Source organism: Barbatula barbatula (genome assembly GCF_947034865.1).
Source record: "Barbatula barbatula genome assembly, chromosome: 23".
In the NCBI taxonomy this organism is placed as follows: Eukaryota; Metazoa; Chordata; class Actinopteri; order Cypriniformes; family Nemacheilidae; genus Barbatula; species Barbatula barbatula.
In genome coordinates this window covers 1,318,907-1,333,990 of record NC_136786.1, presented here as the reverse complement: position 1 = coordinate 1,333,990, position 15,084 = coordinate 1,318,907, and the positions used below count along the sequence as shown (strand labels likewise).

At 43.4% G+C, this 15,084-nt stretch overlaps 1 protein-coding gene across 1 annotated transcript in view; it reads left to right on the top strand.

Moving 5' to 3' along the window:
- The window catches only part of sspo (SCO-spondin), a gene marked incomplete at both ends in the record, with an annotated part of 68,270 nt that overhangs the window by 31,842 nt on the left and 21,344 nt on the right, over positions 1-15,084 (top strand). Inside the window, 26 exon segments of the mRNA XM_079487953.1 lie at positions 3,686-3,856; positions 3,941-4,111; positions 6,508-6,587; positions 6,670-6,839; positions 6,919-6,965; positions 7,054-7,254; positions 7,648-7,818; positions 7,898-8,095; positions 8,259-8,358; positions 8,580-8,800; positions 8,886-9,035; positions 9,589-9,755; positions 9,840-9,985; positions 10,067-10,287; positions 11,049-11,084; positions 11,165-11,329; positions 11,856-12,065; positions 12,230-12,397; positions 12,633-12,767; positions 12,847-13,090; positions 13,165-13,317; positions 13,426-13,472; positions 13,663-13,833; positions 13,917-14,087; positions 14,459-14,614; positions 14,902-15,017. Coding sequence (XP_079344079.1) covers positions 3,686-3,856; positions 3,941-4,111; positions 6,508-6,587; positions 6,670-6,839; positions 6,919-6,965; positions 7,054-7,254; positions 7,648-7,818; positions 7,898-8,095; positions 8,259-8,358; positions 8,580-8,800; positions 8,886-9,035; positions 9,589-9,755; positions 9,840-9,985; positions 10,067-10,287; positions 11,049-11,084; positions 11,165-11,329; positions 11,856-12,065; positions 12,230-12,397; positions 12,633-12,767; positions 12,847-13,090; positions 13,165-13,317; positions 13,426-13,472; positions 13,663-13,833; positions 13,917-14,087; positions 14,459-14,614; positions 14,902-15,017 — 3,986 coding nt within the window.

The window sequence follows — 15,084 nt, the reverse complement described above, 5'->3', positions numbered from 1 at the left end:
CCTAGTTATGAAATGTAAAGTGGATAGTTTTGACTATGTTATTTTTGCAACTTGGGGCTTGATGATATGAAGGACATGTTATTAGAGCATGCCCAGAAAAAGGTCGAAAATAGTGTGTCTACGGCTCCGGTTGTAGATAATGAGACAAACGCTGACACTGATGAAGTGAATCAAAGCAGAGATGGCCTTGTCGTGAAGGATCTTAATGTTGTTGCTGTGAATGCAGTTGTGAAATTTAGACAAGAATGCTGTTGATGACAATGCGGATGTGAATTCCGCTATAAATACGGATGAGAATGCTGTTTTAAGCAGCGAAAAAGATAAACATCTCATGCAAGAAATCAGTGTAGCTGCTGTTGTAGCCGAGTCAGGTGTGGATGACGTTGACATGGCGGTGGATGATTCGTTCTTTAAAACTCCTGCTACAAAAAGAAAGACCTGAAAAGAAAAAGAGAAAAAACTAAGAAATTAGAAGTAAATCACCTGGGATTGATGGTCTCTATGTGGAGTTTTATAAGAAATTCTGGGATGTTTTAGGAGATGATCCTCTGGCAGTTTTAATAACGGTCTAGCTGAAGGGTTTTTGCCAATAAGCTGAAAGAGAGCTGTTTTTACTATTTTGCCAAAAAAGTGATTTAAGAGAAATTAAACATTGGCGCCCTGTTTCATTATTATGTTCTGATTTTAAGATCCTTTCAAAGACCTTGGCTAAAAGGGTCAGAGAAGCAAAGAAGCAGGGAAGTTATCCACATTGATCAGACGTACTGTATACCAAATAGATGCTGGAGGGGTTTAGGCTTGATTATATTTGTATTAATATGATTAAAATTTTGTACCGGGACATTGAGAGTCTTTTAAAAGTTGATGGTGGTTTAAATGCATCTCTTAAAATTTCACATGGAATTAGGCAGGGCTGTGCCTTGTCAGGTATGTTGTATGCTCTGTCTATTGAACCTTTGTTAATCAGAATCACAAACATGATTGAAGGCTGGAAATTACCTTCTTATGAAATGTCTTTTAAATTGCCTGCTTATGCAGAATATGTTTTTGTTTTGATACAAGGTCAGAAAGATTTGAATGTGTTACAGTCCATTATAAAGGATTTTAGTTTGATTTCTTCTGCGAAAGTTTCCTGGACAAAAAGTGAAGCAGTTGCTTTTGGAAAATGGACTTCCCACATTAGTGAATGGACTGTCAGGGAATAAGAAAGGTTTTAAATACCTTGGAGTTTATTTGGGCAATGATGAAATGTTACAGAAAAATGAGGATGTTTTTCTGGAGAAAGTGCATAGACTGCTAGAAAAGTGGGGTCAGCTGTGGCCTAATGGTTAGAGCGTTGGGCTTGTGGTCAGAAGGTTGCCGGTTCTAATCTCAGTGCCAGAAGGTCATGACTGAAGTGCCCTTGAGCAAGGCACCTTACCCCTGATTGCTCTGCAGTAATGTGCCACTGCATAAAACTACTTGTAAGTCGCTTTGGATAAAAGCATCTGCCAAATGAATAAATGTAAATGTAAATGTAAATGTAGGAAGAGTTTTAATGATAACCAATATAGTGGCTTTGGCATTATGGCATCGTTTGGCTTGTGTGGACACCCCTGTTGGACTGTTGGAAAATTGCTAGCAAGCAGGTGTGCACCTTTTTGCTTTATGTATATTAAAAGATATCTAACAGGACTAACAAACCTTGTCTGGAGAAATGTAACCAGCACCATTTTAAGTCAAGCTGGTGGTTTAGGCCTGGATTTTACCTTGTTTTTACAGTTTTTTTTCGATTGCTAAATGACTGCACAATCGAACTGCACAACTGCAGCTACATGTGCAAAACTCTAACTACAGTCTGCGCTACCAACAGTCACCTGAGCTAAACTCTTCACATCACCTGCAGAACTCATTCAAAGCAACACAACTCTTAACACACGGCTCAGTGCAGCCAAACACAATGCACAACCCTGCCCTCTCCCTGCCACCCTTCTCCCACCACGAACCCGTCTTCCTTGTTCCATTTCCAAAATTAGTCTTTCTGAGCTCTCCAGTTGTGCTCACTGTCATTTAGCAATCGTAAAAAAACTGTATATATATATATACACAGTATATATATGTGTGTGTGTGTTCACTAAAAACTCAGTGTTTGAAAGGCACAAGGCTGAAATCTATTCTGTTTTGCATGTGTGGTTCACAGTTTTGACAGCAGTGTGTTAGCATTTGAACAAAGTGCTGTAAATCCACAGTGTTGTGTAGGTCGTGGTTAAAGTCGTGGGATAAGTGTGTAGAGTTTTGAAAACTGTGTTCAAGCAATGAAAACCGAACTAGAGTTTGGTCCACATGAACTGCTGCTGTGCAGACTGTAGTTAGAGTTTTACACACGTGACTCTAGTTGTGCCCGCTGTCGTTTAGCAATCGAAAAAAACTGTAATGGACTGTAACAAAGTGTCTGTTCATGGATTGCCACCTTTTTATAAGGGACTATTTAACGTTTGGGGACATTTTACTAAGCAGAAAATGAAATGTAATTCCTTTTTTGGTTATTCGAAGAGCCTTTAACTGATGGAGCAGGTTATGATGTATCTTGTGAATCAATGCATGGAATAAGTCATATTTTGAGAACTAAAAAGATCACAAGTTAAAACAAATAATTGATATTAGTGAAAGAGATTTTAGCAATATTAAAGAACTGACTTCCTATTTGGGAACGTGGTCAGTATGTTTATGGATCTTATAAAACAAAGATTGTCTGTTGAGGAAGCAATGCTTCTTAAAGATTATTGGTGTGAAAAAATTACTTTTACTTGTACAGATCCATATCCTGATATGTACATTACACCTGATCTTCAAGGTTGTTCTGGACCCTTATTAACTATAAAAAGATTACAGGACTTCACATTGTATGAAACAGAAGAAAAACAACTGTATGAATGCTTTGTTAAAGTGTTAAATTAAAAAGTGTTAAATGGAAGAGCTAATAATGTATGGCTGAGAAAATTGGAAGAGGATTGTTGTTCAGATTGGAGAGTTTTGTATAAACCACCATTAACAAAAAGAGCTGGAGATATTCAGAGGAAAATTTTACATGGCGCAGTTGGTGTTAACTCTTTTGTTTCTGTCATAAATCCTAATGTACAGATGGGATGTTCTTTTGTGGTTTTATGGAATGTGATAGGCTTACAGTTTTATTTGATGTTCTTACAGTGTTATTTTCTAATTTAAGATAAATGTTTTCTTCTAAGATTAAAATTTTTGGACCGGAATATACATTTCATTGAGAAAAAAAGTCTGTATTGTTTGTCAAGCTAAACTTGCCAATTGATATTAGTAGGAAAAATAAAATTGAAAGTAAAACAGGACAAGAAGTGCTTTTTGTGTTTAAAGGTCTTGTGAAGGCAAGAATTCTGGTTGATTTTATTTTTTATAAAGCCATGAATGCGTGTGATGCTTTTGTTGATCAGTGGTGTTATGAAGATGCTCTTTCTACTTTATTTGAAAGAGTTTAAATATTTTTTGCATTTTCTTGTGGAATTTTATTCAAGTATGTTGTGTTTTTTTATTGATGATGTATGTTGACGTGTTCTATATGTGGATACTATGTTTGTATTTTCTGTATTTTTACATGTTGAATTGAAATGAACAAAAATAAAGTTCATTTAAAAATTCTAATTCAATTCTCTCTCTCTGTGTGTGCGTGTTTCAGTGGACGGCAGCTGGTCATCTTGGACTCCGTGGGGTTTGTGTTCAGTGTCGTGCGGTGCTGGTCTTCAGTCTCGCTATCGCTTCTGTTCTGACCCTGAGCGGGTGGGAAACGGGCTGCCGTGTGTGGGGCCGGACAGAGAGGACAGAGTTTGTGCTTCAGCGCCCTGCAGCCGTCAGTAACATTCACTGTCTGTCATGTATCAGAATGATGTGTCTGCAGGACTCAGATGTTTGATTTGTGCCGTTGTGTTTGTAGGGGACGGAGGCTGGAGTGAGTGGACTTCTTGGATAGACTGCAGTAAATCATGTGGTGGAGGTGTGAGGAGTCGCAGGAGAGACTGTAATAAACCCACCACAGGACCTGATGGAGACTATTGTGAAGGACTGGGAACTGAACTCATCACCTGTAACACAAACCACTGTCCAGGTGATCACCTCTCAGTGTGTGTGGGTTAGTTTCTTGAGTGTGTGTGTCTGGATCAACGTCTGTGTTTGTAAACTTTGTGCGTGTGATCTTTGTGTGTGTGTGTGCCTTTGTGTGTGTGTTTGTCATCTTTGTGTGCATCTGCATCTGCATTCGTGCAACTGTGATCTTTATGTGTGTGTGTGTGTGTGTGTGTGTGTATGTGATCTTTTGTTGGTGTGAGGGTTCTAGAGTGTGCGTGTGATGTGTGTACGAGGATATCTGTGCATGAGTGTGTTCTCTGTGTGTGCGTGTGATGTGTGTACGAGGATATCTGTGCATGAGTGTGTTCTCTGTGTGTGCGTGTGATGTGTGTACGAGGATATCTGTGCATGAGTGTGTTCTCTGTGTGTGCGTGTGATGTGTGTACGAGGATATCTGTGCCTGAGTGTGTTCTCTGTGTGTGCGTGTGATGTGTGTACGAGGATATCTGTGCCTGAGTGTGTTCTCTGTGTGTGCGTGTGATGTGTGTACGAGGATATCTGTGCATGAGTGTGTTCTCTGTGTGTGCGTGTGATGTGTGTACGAGGATATCTGTGCATGAGTGTGTTCTCTGTGTGTGCGTGTGATGTATGTACGAGGATATCTGTGCCTGAGTGTGTTCTCTGTGTGTGCGTGTGATGTGTGTACGAGGATATCTGTGCCTGAGTGTGTTCTCTGTGTGTGCGTGTGATGTGTGTACGAGGATATCTGTGCCTGAGTGTGTTCTCTGTGTGTGCGTGTGATGTGTGTACGAGGATATCTGTGCATTAGTGTGTTCTCTGTGTGTGCGTGTGATGTGTGTACGAGGATATCTGTGCCTGAGTGTGTTCTCTGTGTGTGCGTGTGATGTGTGTACGAGGATATCTGTGCCTGAGTGTGTTCTCTGTGTGTGCGTGTGATGTGTGTACGAGGATATCTGTGCATGAGTGTGTTCTCTGTGTGTGCGTGTGATGTATGTACGAGGATATCTGTGCATGAGTGTGTTCTCTGTGTGTGCGTGTGATGTGTGTACGAGGATATCTGTGCATGAGTGTGTTCTCTGTGTGTGCGTGTGATGTATGTACGAGGATATCTGTGCATGAGTGTGTTCTCTGTGTGTGCGTGTGATGTATGTACGAGGATATCTGTGCATGAGTGTGTTCTCTGTGTGTGCGTGTGATGTATGTACGAGGATATCTGTGCATGAGTGTGTTCTCTGTGTGTGCGTGTGATGTGTGTACGAGGATATCTGTGCATGAGTGTGTTCTCTGTGTGTGCGTGTGATGTGTGTACGAGGATATCTGTGCCTGAGTGTGTTCTCTGTGTGTGCGTGTGATGTGTGTACGAGGATATCTGTGCATTAGTGTGTTCTCTGTGTGTGCGTGTGATGTGTGTACGAGGATATCTGTGCATGAGTGTGTTCTCTGTGTGTGCGTGTGATGTGTGTACGAGGATATCTGTGCATGAGTGTGTTCTCTGTGTGTGCGTGTGATGTGTGTACGAGGATATCTGTGCATGAGTGTGTTCTCTGTGTGTGCGTGTGATGTGTGTACGAGGATATCTGTGCATGAGTGTGTTCTCTGTGTGTGCGTGTGATGTGTGTACGAGGATATCTGTGCATTAGTGTGTTCTCTGTGTGTGCGTGTGATGTGTGTACGAGGATATCTGTGCATGAGTGTGTTCTCTGTGTGTGCGTGTGATGTGTGTACGAGGATATCTGTGCATGAGTGTGTTCTCTGTGTGTGCGTGTGATGTGTGTACGAGGATATCTGTGCATGAGTGTGTTCTCTGTGTGTGCGTGTGATGTGTGTACGAGGATATCTGTGCATGAGTGTGTTCTCTGTGTGTGCGTGTGATGTGTGTACGAGGATATCTGTGCATGAGTGTGTTCTCTGTGTGTGCGTGTGATGTGTGTACGAGGATATCTGTGCATGAGTGTGTTCTCTGTGTGTGCGTGTGATGTGTGTACGAGGATATCTGTGCATGAGTGTGTTCTCTGTGTGTGCGTGTGATGTATGTACGAGGATATCTGTGCATGAGTGTGTTCTCTGTGTGTGCGTGTGATGTGTGTACGAGGATATCTGTGCATGAGTGTGTTCTCTGTGTGTGCGTGTGATGTATGTATGAGGATATCTGTGCATGAGTGTGTTCTCTGTGTGTGCGTGTGATGTGTGTATGAGGATATCTGTGCATTAGTGTGTTCTCTGTGTGTGCGTGTGATGTGTGTACGAGGATATCTGTGCCTGAGTGTGTTCTCTGTGTGTGCGTGTGATGTGTGTACGAGGATATCTGTGCATGAGTGTGTTCTCTGTGTGTGCGTGTGATGTGTGTACGAGGATATCTGTGCATTAGTGTGTTCTCTGTATGTGTGTGTGTTAATGTGTGTGTTCTTTGTGCAGTGGCTCCGTGTTCACATGTTCCGGGCAGTGTGTTCAGTGCGTGTGGGCCGTCGTGTCCACGCTCATGTGATGATTTGACTGTAAGTCCACAGATAAACACATACAATCTCTCTTTTACTCTTCGTGCGTTTGGTGTCATTGTTAATAATGTTTTGTGTACAGTTCTGTGAGTGGCGCTGTGAGCCGGGCTGTTACTGTACCGATGGTAAAGTTCTGAACTCAAACGGATCCGAGTGTGTAGAGAGAGAATCCTGTCCCTGTCTGGACATGCTCACAGGAAGACGAGTCAAACTCGGAGAGATGGTGCCCGCTCCAGACGGCTGTAATAACTGGTGAGAGATTACCTGTCAAACCTCCTGAATTCATTCTGAATGATCATGTTATTCACTCAATCCTCTCGTGATATTTCAGCACGTGTGATGGAGGAAAACTCAGCTGCAGTGAGAACTCATGTCCAGGTTTGTCATCAGACGGTGATGATGATGATGAATCTCAGACGGGGGGTGGGGTTATTTCTGATGTGTGTGCTTCTGTGCCGTCTGGCAGTGGATGGAGGTTGGTGCGAGTGGTCCGACTGGACGCCGTGTTCAAAGACGTGCGGGGCGGAGTGGGTGACACGATACCGCAGCTGTGCCTGTCCTGAACCCAGATCAGGAAGAGCGTCGTGTCCAGACCAGCAGGAGGAACACGCGGGACTGGGTGTTCAGATCCAGAGACAGCGCTGTCCGTCTGTCACCTTCTGTTCCGGTAATGACCTCATGAGATTTCATTGATTAACCTCAGTTCGTCAAAAGACGGATGAGTTTCTTTTATTCATCGTCATTTTCTACATTTATGTGAAAAGATGTCAAAGATTAGTTATCGATCTCTCTCTTTCCCCAGGTAACAATGTTTGGTTCCCAGAACGTTATTTTCTAAGGTTCGTTTTTGATTCTCCAGGAAAGTTATATTTACGGAAATAGAATAACGTTCTGGTAACCAAAAAACTATTGTTAGGGGAACATTCCCCTAACGTTATAGAAACCACAAAACTAACGTTTTATTTCCATAAAGATAACCAAAAACTAACCTTAAAAGAACGACTTTCTGTGAACCAGAAACTAACCTTAGGGGAACGTTCTGTGTTTGCTATGTGTGTAGTTGACGGCTCGTGGGGTTCATGGGGTTCGTGGTCAGACTGTGACGCGTGTGCAGGTGTGTCAGTCAGACAGCGGGTGTGTAACAGTCCTCCGGCCAGGTTTGGCGGTCTGCCGTGTCACGGAGAGAGTCGACAGACCCGAGGCTGCCACGACAACATCACCGTCTGCACAGGTACATAATTTCACTATGTATAACTCACAAAAGTGAAATTCTGTTTCTCCTCACAAGAGTTTTTCTCTGGTCTCTTCAGACTGTGGTGGTGGTCAGGAGTTTTGGCCGTGCGGGAAGCCCTGTCCTCGCTCCTGCTCCGATCTCCACGGAGACACGGAGTGTGTGGATGCTCTGGGATGCAGCCCGTCCTGCGGTTGTCCCAGAGACATGATGCTGCAGGACGGCGTGTGTGTGGAGCGAGATCTGTGTCGCTGTAAATATCACAACAGCAGCACGTGTGAGTACACTGGATCAGCGGGAATAAACAATTCAAATATTTATTCTGTGTGTTGATTTATTCAGCTGTGTAGTTTTGGACTGTTGAGGAAGTTTTGAGTTTAGTGTTTTGTCAGATTTCTCACACGTCTCGACTGACACATAATTTCTCTCTTACGGTTCAGTTGGGTTTGATGCTGCTAATGTTTCCTGGTCGTGGTCCGGCACATCAGACTGGCAACATGCCAATCCTGGAGAGGCTGTGATCACCGACTGTAATAACTGGTAAATCACATCTCTCTTTCATTCCTCCAGAACGTTGTGTAGATTTAGAATGTGTGTTTTGTGCACATTTATGGTAATATTGCAAATTCTTCATATGTTTTATATGGTGTGTCTTTCATCTGTCAATCAAAATGATATATTGTTTTGTATACATTGCCTTCTGATAAAGCATTGAGGTCGGTACCAGCTTTCGTTTTGAAAATGTGCTTTGTTTTTTCCAGCACTTGTGATGCCGGCGTCTTCCAGTGTGAATCACTTCCTGGTTGTTTTGTGGATGGCGGATGGAGCCAATGGGCACCCTGGTCTGATTGCTCCGCCCCATGTGGGGGCGGGATTAGAATGCGGTCACGTCAGTGTGATAACCCCGCCCCTCAGGGAGGAGGCAGACAGTGCTCAGGGTCCGGTGAACAGCTGAAAGTGTGTAACGCTCATAACTGCACAGGTGAGACTGGTTTCGGCCTCAATACTGACAACACATGTTGTTTCACTTGATTGACAGATCTGCTCTGTAACCGTGTTTGTTTTAGACTCTGGGCCGTGGTTCGACTGGTCGGCGTGGTCTGTGTGCTCTGTCAGTTGTGGTGGAGGGTCTCAGAGGCGTAGTCGTGTCTGCCGAACTCCTCCCTGCTCGGGGATGAAACGTCAGAGCAAGACGTGTAACACACAAGTGTGTCTGGGTACGTCAAACGCTCATTCACATCTGATCTGCTTTAAAACATAACGCCTCCATCAGAAAACCATCAAAGAGTGAACAGTCAGAGCAGGAACATTTCCGAAGAGAGGAAACCAGTGGATGATAAAGTCAGTGGGAATGTTTCTGATAACACACTGTACTGATCTGAAAGTCAAATCTCCCATCATCCCCTTTGATCTCTGTAGATTCAGATCTGTCAGTGATGTGTGAGAGAGAGAGTTTGTCATTGAGTCTGATTTTAAATGCTTTGTGTTTTTATTTATATATGTGCATACTTGATCAAGAACAAAAGATACAGTGAAAAAAATCTAAAAATGTGTCTGTCTATCTTTCTGTTCCTCTCTCTGTCTGTCTGTCTATCTGTCTGCCCATTTGTCTGTGTGTTCATCTGTCTGCCTATTTATCTTCAATTTGTCTGTCTGTCCATCTGTCAATCCGTCTACTCGTCTGTCTGTCTGTTCATCCTTCTCTTTCTCCCTGTCTGTCTGTTCACCTCTCTCTCTCTCTCTCTCTCTCTCTATCTGTGTGTCTTGTAGATGTGGGTTGTCCTCCCGGTCGTCTCTATAGAGAGTGTGACTCAGGTGATGGCTGTCCGTTCAGCTGTTCTCAGGTCAGTGGTCATGAGGGCTGTTACTCCGAGGGCTGTGATGAGGGCTGTCACTGCCCACTCAACACGTACCAGCACAACGGGACCTGCGTTCACGTGAGCTCACATTCCTGTTGTCATGTGTTACATGTTATTTACAGACATTCTGTGGTTTCGCTTCACCTTTGTGTGTGTGTGTAGGATTGCCCGTGTCTGGTGCACCGTGAGTTCCTGGCCTCTCTGCAGAGCGTGTCGGTGACCCCTGAGTTGACCCCTGACCTCCAGAACATCACAGAGGGAACAGAGCTGATGTCCGGAGAAGAGCTGATCCATGAATGCAGCTCTTGGTAACACATGTACATTTACAACCCAAACACTCGCAACACTTGATCATTCATTTTAAAATGAGCACACTTCTGTGTTTAAAGCTCATGTGAGCACGGGCTGTGGAACTGCTCTTTGGTGCCGTGTCCTCGTGATGGAGGCTTGTCTTCCTGGGGTCCCTGGGGTCCGTGTTCACTGAGCTGTGGGGGTTTAGGACAGAAGAGTCGCCGCAGAAGTTGTGATCAGCCAATACCGTCTCACGGCGGGCGAGACTGTGATGGGCCTCTGCTGGACACCACTTACTGTCAGACACCTGACTGTCCAGGTCAACACACACACAAAACCACGAAGATCTGATTTTAATAGAGATGACCATGAATAATGTGCTCTCTTTTACTGCCATTAATATGTTTAAACAAATGATTTAACAAACATTAAACTGTAGTGGGGCATGTTGTCACACTAGATAAATATATATACAGTATAGTACAACACTGAGATCCTTAAGAAAAAATATAAACCTGAAGAAAATCAGGAAACAAGCAAATGCTGTTTATATTACAATATGAATCCATTGGACAACAGAAAATTATTTAAAAGATATTTTCTACATAATGAAGACTTTTATATAAATAGACGTATAGTAAATATACACAAACGCAGTTGAACTTTTGTGTATTTTTTCCTGTTATTTTGTGGTTGTATATTGTTGACATCAAACATGCATGTGTGTCAGTGAACTTGACTCCTTGTGCCAACTAGCCCCGGTCTCTTTACACATGTTATTGGTGTTAAGGGTTTTGCACATACAGTCGGAAATGTTCACATGTGATTTTTGGTATTTGGCGCCCGTTTGTACGGTGACTCTGCATTGAAAAATCGTCTCTCAAAATGCCTGCTACGGAAAATAGAACCCAGTCCAGATTTTTTTAAGACAGACAAAAGTATCGGAGGCAGTGTGTAAATGTGATTGACACAACTTGATGTCGTATTTATTTTTGAACATGTGTAAATTTGGGACTCAATGTGCAATAGCCTTTAGTCTGCCGTTTACAGGATGTAATTCAGATGTCTTTTCTGTCACAGTGGTATCTGTTCCAACGGAGGAACCGTCATTACCAGGTAATGATTCTGTCTGTGTTTGTAGTTGATCTCTGTCTGGTGTCATGTAGTGATGTAGTGTGATGTCTGTCTGGTGTCAGATGAGGACATGGCGTTCTCTCAGTGGTCAGCGTGGTCTCAGTGCTCCAGAACCTGCAGTGATTCGTCTTCTCCCGCTCAGAAGTTTCGTACGAGAGAGTGTGTGCGTGAGCTGTGTTCTGGAGAGACCCGACAGGATCGAGTGTGTAACCAGCCGCAGTGTCCCGGTACTGATCTCCTCACTGACCTTTACTTTTACACTCACTCACCGTGATTCTGCACTCAATGAGCCTCATTTACAAAACACATTTACCACAGTTTGCGTAGATGAATAACAGCTCATGATTTTTTGTGTTTAGTCCAGCACACAGGAAATGTGTTTTCTGTGTAATTTCCACACATGAAAAAATACTGTAGTTTTTACCATAGTAAACTGTGTTAAATTGTACAGTAGTCTGCTGTAGTATATTATAGTAACTATTACACTTGTTAGTGTAACTGTATTAAATACTGTAGTGCACTTTAATATTTACTATTGTAAGGTCCCGAAACATTGTGGAGTCTATATATGATTTACTATGGTATGCTATTGCAATCTTTATGTGGGACTCACTTTGAACATTACACAGAGAGACTAAGAAAAACCAAAAAACAGCACGCGTCATCTTTTAACACATTGCATTGTGGGATTTGGTGTGTTCAGGTTGTTAATTTGTTGTAAATATGTGTCCATGTGGTCGTTTGTGTATTCAGACGGTGGCGTGTGCGCCGGGCCGGATTGTGTCCACAGGAACTGTTCCTGGAACGAGTGGGCCGTGTGGACTCCTTGTTCTCGCTCATGTGGGGTGGGTCAACAGCAGCGCGTTCGGACCTTTCTCGCCCCGGGCTTCAACGGGACCTGGTGTCAGGACATCATGGGAGGAAACGTGGAAAACCGCTTCTGTAATATTCGAGCCTGTCGCGGTGAGAAATCTTTTCTTTCTGTGCTGAATAATGTAACAAATGAGAAAGAATAAGAAATTCAATAAGAACGAATTCTGTTGTTTACTGTACAACATACAACATGTTTCATCATTTTTCATCTAACACTCTATATTTTTGTTCTTGTTTGTTTTTTTGTTATTCAGTGGATGGAGGTTGGTCTCGCTGGAGCTCTTGGTCTCGCTGCGGTAAAACTTGTGGTGGTGGACGATCCATCCGAACTCGCTCCTGCTCGAGTCCTCCGCCTAAAAACGGAGGCCGCCAGTGTACCGGAGAGAAGAACCAGGTCAAACCCTGTAACACCAGACCCTGCGGTATGACATCACAACATTATTCATTTATTTAATGAAATCTTTTCACTTTATGAAATGGAAGATGCTTAAACAACATTTGTTTTACACGTTTTGCTTTGTACCTTAAGGAATTAAGGTGCGCACACTTATATTTTCCTCTACAAAAATAATTTCAGACATTTTAGCAAATACTGTAGAAACGGAAGGATATTGAATGATATGTTAATAAATGTATCAATTTCTCCACATCACACAGATGATCAAGGTTGTCCACCCGGGCAGGATTTTGTGTCCTGTGCCAATGAGTGTCCACAGCGCTGTTCAGATCTCCAGCAGGGGATTCAGTGTCAGCGCAGCTCGGAATGTCAGCCGGGCTGTAGATGTCCACACGGTACGAGAGAGACACACTGACATGACTGTATTTAACACGTGTCCGGTCTCCTGCATACATTCATTGTGTGTGTGTGTAGGTCAGTTACTGCAGGACGGAGTGTGTGTTCAGTTATGGCAGTGCGACTGTCTGGACGCGTCGGGTCAGAGTTGGGTGGCAGGCAGCATGCATCAGGTGGGCTGTAATAACTGCAGCTGCGAGGATGGCACGCTCACCTGCAGCAACCACACCTGCGCAGGTGAAAGCACATGCACGTGGAGCAGCTGGTCTAACTGGGCGTCCTGCAGCAGCACATGTGGACCTGGACGACGGACGCGGTTCAGGTGCGGTTTAACCTCCAGTTGAGATGTTAAGCAGACAGTTTGGATTCTCTGTAAATGCAGATTTTGTTTTTCAGGTCTTTGGTTCCGGAGAGGGCTGATGTTGACTGCCAGTTTGAGGAAGTACAACACAAAGCTTGTGACCCAGGGCCGTGTCCTCCGCTGTGTGTACGCAACGGGCAGGAGTTGTCTGTGGGTGACACCTGGATAGACGGGGAATGTAAACAATGGTGAGATGCACGTGGGGTCATGACATTATCCTAAATTAATTCTTGCCATGTTCATGTAATGTTTGCATTTCACGTGTTTGTAAAATGTTTGTGCATCTGTGTGTTTAGTACCTGCATCCCTGAGGGAGAATACTGTCAGGATATAGATTGTCAAGGTGTGTAGTCACCTCATCACAATCCAAAATATCAATTGAATAAAAATTGCTTTTTCAAATCAAATCTTATTAACAATTGTGTTTTATTCAGGTGAAATAAATAATTATGGATGAGAATTGTCATTGTTAATTTATCGTTTATATCGTATACATATGAATCTCTTGATGAATTGTTGTCCACCGTCATCAGTGGATGGTGAATGGACGCCGTGGTCTGTGTGGTCTGACTGTCCCGTCACATGTGGGAAGGGTAAACAGATTCGAACCCGAGCCTGTATCAACCCTCCACCACGCAACAACGGCACATACTGTACAGGACCCGAGAGAGACACCCAGGACTGTCGTGCTGGACCTTGTCTGGGTACTGAAACACTGTCATCTACCTGTCACACACTCACGGATGTCGGGTTATTGTTGATGTGTGTGAAATTTTGATTTTTGTAGATGATGTGTGTCCTTGGTCTGCGTGGTCGCTCTGTTCTCGACGCTGTGGTGCTGGTGTGATCTCCAGACGTCGACAGTGTGTGTGTGAGGATGACGGAGATCACGCGTGTCCTCCAGGGGTCGACACAGATAGAGAAGAGACACAGTTGTGTTATAAGAGATCCTGTCCAGGTAAGCAGAAATAAAACAACCAGGGTAAATTTGACATTACTGTTGTAAAACATAATGGATGTCTTGATGAAAGACACAGATGTTTAATAGTTACTTCACATCAATCCCATTACATTCTGTTGCATAATATTGTTCACTGCTTCACATTGTCGCTGTCCTCACAAAATCTGAATTGAATGAAAACACAGTACTTTTTAAATGATTAAATACTGTGTTGTCAAGTCTTTTTAACATTATGTAATTACAAAACGTCGTGACAAACATAAAGGGTGACTCATAATAATGATCTCTGATATAAATCAAATGATACGAGGTTTCAGGATGATATGCTGCTACAGTAAAAAATGATCTCTCTCCCCCCCGTCCGTCAGACTGTGTGATGTCCGAGTGGAGCGAGTGGTCCGTGTGTTCGTGTGTATCTCAGTATCAGCAGAGGTATCGTGCGCCGCTCATCTCGGCCTCCGGTGGGCAGCACTGCACTGATCTTGAGAGACAGAGTCGACCCTGCACACCTGAAAACTGTCGAGGTGAAAGTCCCACAGTAATACTACAGTACACTCATTGATACAGTGACGCGAAAAATTATGAATTGAAAATCAAGATATGCATTGATGTTGTTTAGTCATTTGTGACACATATACAGCTTTATATAGTAGTTTACATACCGAGCACTGAAGTGTTTTGATTTGACTAGGGTACTTCATTGAATATCGTGACATTACACATAGTGGACGTGTTTAAACGTCATGTGGTCACATTGATGTAGGCTGTGATGTTCAGAATATTTCAGTGCGAGTTCTCTGTGTGTCATCAGACTGTCAAGAGCCCTTCGTGTTCTCTGAATGTGGATCAGTGTGTGAGAAACACTGTGATCTGTTGGGTCAACCTGACTCCTGTGTGAACTGCACGCCCGGCTGCTTCTGTCCTGAGGTGACTTCAAATCACACACACACCAAACGTCTTCCATTCTGTGCGTTTTCTTCATTCTAATGCAGAT